Source organism: Myxine glutinosa, chromosome 3, assembly GCF_964187855.1.
Source record: "Myxine glutinosa chromosome 3, kmMyxGlut1.1, whole genome shotgun sequence".
Classification (NCBI taxonomy): domain Eukaryota; kingdom Metazoa; phylum Chordata; class Myxini; order Myxiniformes; family Myxinidae; genus Myxine; species Myxine glutinosa.
This window is the reverse complement of record NC_136263.1, coordinates 19,456,852-19,466,532: the sequence shown is the minus strand read 5'-3', so window position 1 is coordinate 19,466,532 and position 9,681 is coordinate 19,456,852. Positions and strand designations below refer to the sequence as shown.

The 9,681-nt window shown below is 51.3% G+C and overlaps 1 protein-coding gene across 2 annotated transcripts in view; it reads right to left on the bottom strand.

The window, feature by feature from the left end:
* The window catches only part of LOC137424268 (ARF GTPase-activating protein GIT1), a 117,656-nt gene that overhangs the window by 4,651 nt on the left and 103,324 nt on the right, over window positions 1-9,681 (bottom strand). For both annotated transcript variants that reach the window (XM_078773734.1, XM_078773735.1), the window contains one exon: window positions 516-650. In XM_078773734.1, the coding sequence (XP_078629860.1) occupies window positions 516-650 (135 nt within the window). The remainder of the gene's footprint in view (window positions 1-515; window positions 651-9,681) is intronic.

Below are 9,681 nucleotides of genomic sequence, written 5' to 3'. Positions count from 1 at the left end.
CTTCATCTCTCAGGATCTGTTTGACTCCATGTTGTTCGAAGTTGTAAAATGGAGGGCGGTCAAAAGGTCATTATAATTGCACTAAATTTTTTAATGAATAATTTGGCAAAGTGCCATTCAATAGAGTTTGAAACAGCAAAACTATTAAGCATGATATCTGAAGGTCAAGAAGAATGAAGAGCCAGGTCAGATTCAGAAGGATTTTCAATCATAACATCAAGGATCCATAATCAAGGGATCGATTTGAAAGATGTTTTGCATCATTACTTTGTTAGCTGGAATCTAAAACAGTGGCAAGTTTCATGGAAATTGATAATAACGTTTTGTGTGTTGATTGATGTTTAATCAACCCAACACAGAAGCAGAATGAGATCAGGAAGCGAACACTCATCTATCAGAGACAAGGCCAGAAGGAATATGGTCATAGGACATAGAATTGTAGAAGAGATCGTGAAGTTGGGGAGAGGGAAGAGATGGAGAGAGAAATGCTGGAGAGGATTACAGTTGTCCGTTACCTGCTGGGTGATCAATTGGAGATCAACCTGGCTGCCTGGTTCACCTGGCAATGTTTTCAGACACTCAGATTGCAAACGTACGGCGCTGCCACACATGAGCCTTAGAGATGCCCTGAGGGTTTCAGAACGTGGTTTCTAGAGAATTGAGAACATGTCCAAAAAGATCACGGAGATTAAGAAAAATACAAAACAAAACGAAAATACTAAAAGGAACACATGTACAAAGATCAAGCCACGTTTTTTTTTTTTTTTTTGTATACAAGATCGAGGCTCGTGAAAGAGCTAACATTAATCACACAAAAAGTCAAAACGACACATAAAACACAAAAATAAGGGGAGTGTTAGACAAGTTGGGGAGAGAGGGGGAAGGACACAAACACAACATTTGAGAGCAGGGACATCAGGAGAAATGTGGGAGGGGGAGGGCTTGGGGGGAGGTGGGAGAGGTATAAAACTCATGTACCCTGCAAGGACTTCCAGGAAAGAAGTTGGAATTTCCAAAAAAAAAAGGGTATCTGGGGTGAATTAGCGGGGGTAGAAAAGATCAAGGTTTTGGATGGGGGAAGATAAGAGATGGTGGTGAACAGCTGTTTTAAAGACCTGGAGGGAGGAGTGGAATTGAAGGGAGTGGGGGAGTTTGTTCCAGAGGCGGGAGAAAAGGGGAATGAGAGTGAAGGTGAGCAGAGAGCCTAGATTTTGGCAGTTTAACCATAAGAGGGTTGCAGGCAGATCTTGTGTGACCTGAAGGAATATTGGGGGGGACAGAGCACAGAGAGAGCTGGGGGAGTAAGGCCAGAGAGGAGTCGGTAAAAGACAGAAAGACCACCAACCTGCCTGCGGTGAGTGAGTGAAAGGCCCTCGGAGTTTGCTTCATCGCAGGAGATTCCAATGATTCTGAAAGCTTTGGTTTCAACAGCGTGAAGCCGAGCTAGGTGTGAGGCAGGAGCACCGGCCCAGAGGGGGTAACAGTATTCCATTGAGCTGCGGATGAAAGTCTTGTCTGTGGTGAGGAGCTCAGGTGTGCCAAGGAAGGACTTCGCACGACGGAGGATGCCCAGTCGGCGACTGGCTTTGGAGGCCAGCTTGGAAATGTGGTTTTCCCAAGAAAGATCATGGCAGATAGTGAGACCCAAAAGCTTGAGCGACAGAACTTCTTGGAAAGGATTGTTGAGAAAGTTGATGGGAGGGTTTTCCAGTCGGTCTTTTCGGAGAGACATCGTAAGAGTGTGAGATTTGTCAGGATTGAAAGACATGTTCCACTTGTTTGACCAGTCTGTGATTTTGTCCAGGTCTGCAGAGAATGAGGACGCTGCAGACTGCCGATCTGAGGGATGAGGAATGGAGCGGCAGATAGTGGAGTCATCAGCAAAGAGATAGAGAGGATTTTCCAGAGAGTCGGAGAGATCATTGATGAAGACCAGAAATAGCACAGGGCCCAGAACACTGCCTTCGGGAACTCCAGCCTGAACAGGAAGGGGAGATGAGAGAAATCCATTCAGGGCCACACGTTGCCTACGACCAGAGAGGAAGTCCACAAGCCATGAGTGGAGATTTCCATGGATACCATAGGAGGAGAGTTTGGTGAGCAGAGCTGGGTGCCAGACCGTATCGAAGGCACGTGATATGTCAAGTGAGACAGCTCTGATTTCCTGTTTGGCATTGAGGACCTCCATCCATTGTTGAGACCGCAGAAGCAACATGTCCAGAGTAGAATGACCTAGTCTGAATCCAAATTGATGATCAGAGATCAAGCCATTGGAGAAGAGGAAGGATTTGATATCCGAAGCAATGATGGATTCCATGACTTTGGTGATAATTGGAAGATAATACCTTCCGCATGGCAGGTACCAAAGCCATCCACAGAAAAGGAGTAGGATGCAAACATCACGTGCATTTTAAATCACTCGTCTTGGACAAAATGTCACCGCAAGGCATTCGATGCAAAATACGTCATAAAACTTGTAGTGAAATCGTATTCGTACTGAACCCGGGGGTGATGCTCGCTGCTCGTTGACACCGCTAGGGGCGTGACTATAAGACCCGCTGCTGCGGACGGTGCTCCGAGATTTCTCCTGTGACACGTTACATCTGGTAGACTCGCTAACGGTACGCCAGCATAGAATATCCAGCTTGCTTGCATTGAATGTTATGAATGGTCCCATGTGATGTCACATCGTATACTTATTGTATTTCCTGCATTACAGGATGATGTTATGATCTAAATGGAATTAAACCACCAGTTGGACTAAAGTTGTGTGGACCTGATTGGTTTTCCACAACACTTAATTCCATTTATATCTACCGACATGGCTGGCAACAAGACGCTGGCGGTTGCCGTATTCTGCGCCGACCCGCAAGCCCCGGATGGTGGCTTGCAACTGAAGCACTGGCTCAGAACATTGGAGAATCATTTCGACGAGCCTGAGACCGCGCCGACGGCTGCCGCGAAGCTAGCAACGCTTCATTCAAAAATCGACTACAAGGTGTACAATTCCATCGCTCAATTCGCGACGTATGACCTCTCGATCGCGGAGCTTAAACGGCTGTACATAAAGGAAAAAAGCCCGGTGTATGCACGATATTTGCTGCTAACGCGACGTCAGCAACCCAACGAGGCGATGGACCACTATGCCCAGGAGCTCCGGCAGCTCTTGCTGGACAGCATCAAGGAGCCATGGACTCCCGCGCAGGCTCAGGATGATCTTCTTTTAGATGCCTTCATTGCAGGGGTCTCCTCCCAGGAACTAAGGCTCAAGCTCTTAGAGAAGACCGACCTGACCTTCGCTACGGCACTCGAGCAAGGGAAAGTATACACCGAAGCGTGGATGCAATCGAACACCTATGATCGCACGCGCCTCTTGGCGGGCACTACACTACACGCCCGGCCGGAGAGTACTACCGCCGAGGACGCGGACCTGCTCGCGGAACTCCGGGATGCTCCGGAGGAAGACCCAGTCCTGACGGCTGCCGTTACGACCAGACCCAAGGCCTTACGCGGGGCCGCATGCTTTTTCTGTGGGGGGCCACGCCATGCCCGGCCCGTGTGTCCGGCACGAGACGCTATATGCCATTTGTGCTCGCAAAAGGGACATTACGCGAAAGTGTGCAGGAAAACGGCACGCGGCTCGCGGCTCATTGAATCGCGCGGTCGCGGTCGCGCGGCGACCTTGAATGGGCTCATTGCGGAGCCTGCGAGCCGAGCCCGAAACCCGGCGCCTTACCCGTCTTCGAAGGGGAGGGCCCCTCTCTGCGGGCCCCTGGGCGCTCAGACGTCCTTGGCGGGCGTCACCGGACAGCCACCACAGTCTCATCCTCAATCGGGCACGAAGTACGTGTCCTTGACCAAACTCCGGGCCACGCAAGGGGCTTTGAAGCCTCGCCAAGCCCCAGCGGAACATTCTCCTCGTGTCGTCCACGAGCTAACGGTGGCCCTCACCCCGGAAAAGGCGATTTCGAATACTACGGAGGCCTTTTCCTGCCAAAAGTGTCAAAAGGCGTTTTCAAATACTACGGAGGCCTTTTCCCGTCAGAATTGTCAGATTTTGAATCGCGAAACACCGGAATGCTTGGGAAAGCCCTCTGATGGCATTAATGGATTCCCCATGGACAACGCAGACTCCGGCCACGACCGCAAAACTGCTGCTGGCATAGGATCCACCCGCGAGGCTTGTCCGACCCATTCGGGGTGCTCAGTCCCACTCCCAGCAGCCTCGTCTGGCCTGGCTCAAGCCCTTATTCCCCTCATGGTCGAAGGCCATTGTGTTCGGGCCTTGGTGGATACAGGGTCTACGGATAGTTTTATCGACCAGCGACTTGTGCTCAGGCATGGATGGCGGATCTGGAGGTCTACGAGACGGATCTTCATGGCTTCCCAGGGGCTTCGACTCAGCACGAAGGGGGAATGCCGATTGAAACTCGTGCTAAAGGGACGGGTTTTCCCTGATGTACACCTTATGGTTTTACCCGCTTTATGTGCTGATATTCTGTTAGGACACGATTTTCTTAAGCTGCATGGACGTCTGGTAATGGAGTTTGGTGGGCCTGACACGCTTGTTGTGGGGGCGGACGACGCGCTTGCGGTGTGCGCCCTAGCGCAAATGGACATCCAGCCGCTTTCGCTGTTCCCCAATCTAACCTCCGACTGCACCCCTGTCGCGGTGAAATCACGGCGCTACTCTCGCGCAGACATGCAATTCATTGCGGACGAAACGGCTCAGCTCTTGAAAGACGGCATCATAGAACCTAGCAGGTCGCCGTGGCGCGCCCAGGTCTTGGTGGTGCGCAGCGAGGCCCACCGCAGACGCATGGTAATCGACTATTCCCAAACGATTAACCGCTTTACACAGCTGGATGCCTACCCCCTTCCGGGGATGGACGCGCTGGTGCAACAGGTGTCCCAGTATTCGGTCTATAGCACTCTCGATCTCCGTAGTGCGTACCACCAGATCCCTATCTCTAGGGCGGATCGTATCTATACCGCATTTGAGTCGGGGCAGCGGTTGTACCAATTTACGCGATTGCCTTTTGGGGTAACGAACGGGGTCGCTTGTTTCCAGAGGGCCATGGATGACCTCATTGCGCGGGAGCACTTAACCGATGTTTTCGTCTACCTCGATAATCTTACGGTTTGTGGATATGACCAAGGGCACCATGATGCTAATCTGAAGCGCTTCCTTGAGGTCGCGCAGAGGTATCACTTAACTATGAACGAGGATAAGTGCCAATACTCCCTACGCACGATAGATCTTCTGGGGTACACCGTGACCCATGGCTCTGTCGCTCCGGATAAGGAGCGTCTGCGACCTTTGCTCGACATGGCCCCTCCCTGTGATCGGGCGTCCCTGAAGCGCGCCCTCGGGCTATTCGCCCATTACTCCAAATGGGTGCAAAGTTTCTCCGCGAAACTTCGCCCCCTCGTGGCCTGCGACACCTTCCCACTGAGTCCGGCCGCATTGGCGGCCTTTGAAGGCCTTAAGGCCGACATCGCCCGAGCCGCCGTGGCGACAATCGACGAGAGCGGCTCTTTCGTCCTCGAAAGTGACGCCTCGGATCAGGCCATCGCGGCGACCCTCTCCCAAGGGGGGCGTCCCGTGGCTTTCTTTTCACGGACTCTTACCACCGCTGAGCGGAGACACTCGTCCGTCGAAAAGGAAGCGTATGCGATCGTCGAGTCTATTCGGCGATGGCGCCCGTACTTACTCGGGCGGTGCTTCCAAATCATCACGGACCAGCAAAGCGTTGCGTTCATGTACGGCACCTTACACGCCCAGCGCATTAAGAATGAGAAAATCACTCGCTGGCGTATCGAACTCGCCGACTTCTGTTACACCATCAAATATCGCCCGGGGAAGGATAACCGGGCCGCCGATGCCTTATCACGACCGGCTACATGCGCGGGTATCACCTCTTTGGAGGGCCTACGGGTGCTGCATGCCACTGCGGGCCATCCCGGCGTAACGCGTTTCGCTCATTTTGTGCGGTGTGGCAATCTCCCATACTCGATTGACGATATCCGCCGTATCTGTCGCGACTGCGCTATCTGCGCGGAAATCAAACCGCGTTTCTATAACCCTCCCATGGGGACTCTGGTTAAGGCTACGCGACCGTGGGAACGCTTGGCGATGGATTTCAAGGGCCCATTGCCGGTGTCGAGCGGCTCTCGCTATCTGCTCACTATCGTCGATGAGTACTCGCGATTCCCCTTTGCTTATACGTGCGTGGACATGACTGCTGCCACGGTGATGCGATGCTTACAGAACTTGTTCTCAATGTTCGGGTACCCGGCCTATGTCCATACCGACCGGGGTGCGGTCTTCTTGTCTCAGGAGGTGCGCGGCTATCTGCTCCAAAATAACATTGCTTCTAGTTACACCACGCCGTACAGACCCCAGGCTAATGGGCAGATCGAACGCTTCAACGGGATTATCTGGAGGGCCGTCATGCTCAACCTCCGGACCCTCGGCCGGGGCCTCGATAAATGGGCTTGGTCGCTACCTGCGGCGTTGAACTCGATCAGGGCTCTCCTGTGTACGGCAACCAACCAAACTCCCCACGAGCGACTTTTCCACCACCCCAGGAGCACGGGGTGTATACGGTCTTTGCCCAGTTGGCTCGCTGGGCCCGGGCCGGCCTACCTTAAACGGGCGGTTCGCGCGAGCAAGTACGACCCCCTAGTGGACAAAGTGCAGATTCTCCAGGCTAATCCTGAGCATGCTCGTGTGATGACGACTGATGGCCGTGAGACTACTGTCTCCGTCCGTCACCTTGCCCCTTGCGGGGTCGCCGACCTGAGTAGGGAATCTGACGGACCGACCGAACCCATCTATGAGACTATGGCCTCTCCCGACGCTCCCATCGCCGAAAGTCTACCGACTCTCCCCACGCCGGGTCTACCTGGGCCCGACGACTTGGAGTTACCCCCTTCGTCACCCGACCCTGATGGCGCCTCCGACGCCGGGGACACAGGGATGCGTGATGCCGTACCCGGGGAATTTCGGACGCGTGCTGGCAGAGAAATTCGCCGCCCGGCCCGATACGGTTGGGTCGACTGACGTTCCGTACCTGTTCGTGCTGACGCTCGCTCGCTTCTAGCCGCACCGCCGTATAATTCTGACGGGGGGGAGAATGTAGTGAAATCGTATTCGTACTGAACCCGGGGGTGATGCTCGCTGCTCGTTGACACCGCTAGGGGCGTGACTATAAGACCCGCTGCTGCGGACGGTGCTCCGAGATTTCTCCTGTGACACATTACATCTGGTAGACTCGCTAACGGTACGCCAGCATAGAATATCCAGCTTGCTTGCATTGAATGTTATGAATGGTCCCATGTGATGTCACATCGTATACTTATTGTATTTCCTGCATTACAGGATGATGTTATGATCTAAATGGAATTAAACCACCAGTTGGACTAAAGTTGTGTGGACCTGATTGGTTTTCCACAACAAAACTCACCTCGCTCATCATCACTCTGGAAACTCTCCACTGTAGTGGAATATATGGATCTTGTACAATGACAGCAATTATAACAAGAACGAGCAATCAGAGATTGGAGACCCTCAACAGAACTTTTGAGTGGTGTATCTTGTGTGGCAAATAAATGGATGGATTTACGAAATGAAAGGTCATTAATTACAAATGAAAGATCAAAAGGTCAAAGAGGTCTGAAATGTCTAAAGGTTATTAAAAGGTCTTGTTGCTGTTTTAGGAACCGGCTCCGAAAGCAATGACACCGAACATAAGATCCCTCTGTGTAGTTATTTCCATTGTGTAAGGTCAGTGGTCCCTTCCCCTGGTGTAATGGGTTAGAATGTGATACAATGCATTGGTGAGGGTTAGAGAGGTCTTCCCCTTTTCTCCCCATTTCCTAGGGGGTAATTATGATTCCTTTACAAGCTTCGCAGCGCACGGTGTAACACGGGCAGAGCCCATTTGAATATCGTGCCCAGAGCCCATTTGAATATCGTGCCCAGAGTGCATTTGAATTGTGCGCCAAAACCCACCGGTCACCCTGCTTTATTCCCTATAATCTTCCTTTACACAACCCTGCAAGTACATATCAACTAACAAAACTTTAATAGACATTTTTATTTATACTTGGGTTCTATGCGCACGTTAATTTCCATGACATCAAGACATTAATACCAAAGCACATTATACCAAACTAGCCGAAACCCGTGGAACATCCACGGAAGGGAGGATGTGGTGTATGGATAGAGTGTACCATTATGGATGGCATAAGGGAGCGCTCATGGGATCTTCTTCTTCCGTTAATCTCCAATTTTTTCTCTTTAAGTTAAGTCCAATCAGTCCTCTCTGCTCGAAGTGCTCAGGCCATGCCCTCCCGCACTCATACTTTTAGTTCCGTTCGGTGTAGAAAGAGATTGACATATCGTTCGTCTGCTTTCAGCTCGTTATCTTTAAGCTTCCTTACGTCTCGCCACCTGCTACACCTCTCTGAGTTACGAGGATTTATGCAACGCACCCCGAGTATCGCAACGTCACTCCATTTAACTTTATTAAAATGACGATAAAGACGTTTCCTTATATATCCTAATTTAAAATGTTCAAGGGAATAAAAAGACCATTTGGTTCACACCACCCATGCTCACACCACTCGACTGTCCAATCAGCGGACGGCTCGCTTCGCCTTCGTCCAGCAGACGCCAATACGATGGCGTCGTAAGATGGCGTCGTATCGGCCGTTAATCGGATGCTTTTGGGCCTCAACGTCGGCTAATTCAGATTTTTCGAGTATGTCTATACGTGATAAACAAAGAGCGCGGTTCGTAGATCGTAAATCCATTAGTGCCGTGGGCATCGTGTCACTGGGTGCGGCGTAAAAGGGATAACAAAGTCGAGTCCTTACGGTATTATTATATAGATGATAGGTTCATTGCTTCCCGATCCGAAAACACCATGACGCACTCACCACGACTTTGCCTCAGACCACACACAAACTGCCCATCTTCTGCCATCATCATCACCTCATCTGTGCCCATCACAGATGCCGCCACCAGCTTGGGAAAGTGAGGGGAAGTGTGTGCAGCATAGCGGCGGTAATGATCAAACTCTCACTCTACGAACCTTGAGAAATCTCCGAATAAATGGGCGCCAATTCGCCATGAGCTCCTCGTTGTTGCTTAATCGCTTCGTTCTCTCTACAATCAATTACGAGCTTCCAGTGTTTGCCCCACATCTAGCGTGTCTTGAGCCCCCAGCCATGCTAATCTTGGGAGCTCCTTCACATGCCGTGGATGAGACACCGACTGGATGAAATTCGTTGCGGAGGTCTGGCGAGGGCAAGATTTAAGGTCTGGCGAGATTTTATCAAGAGCTCGGTTTTGATTCAATATTTGGCCCCATCCCGGCGAAGGGATTATAAAAGAGCCGCAACGGAAGGGGCTTCGTGCATTGGTTGTTGGCTTTGGTCTTGCATTGGTTCTGGGTCGGTTCTGGGCTCATCCTGTGGTGCTTCACAAGTGGAGATTGAGACTTGAATGGTGGCATTGACGTTGGCGCGGTCGAGCTGGGAGCCAAAGGGCCAAAGCCAAACCACGCAGCCACACTCTCTTTAGATTTTCATGCAGGAGGCTATTTATCTCATACATTCTTTTCTTGGCTTTTTGTATGTAAAATCTTTCCACTTGAACTGAACAGCTCAACA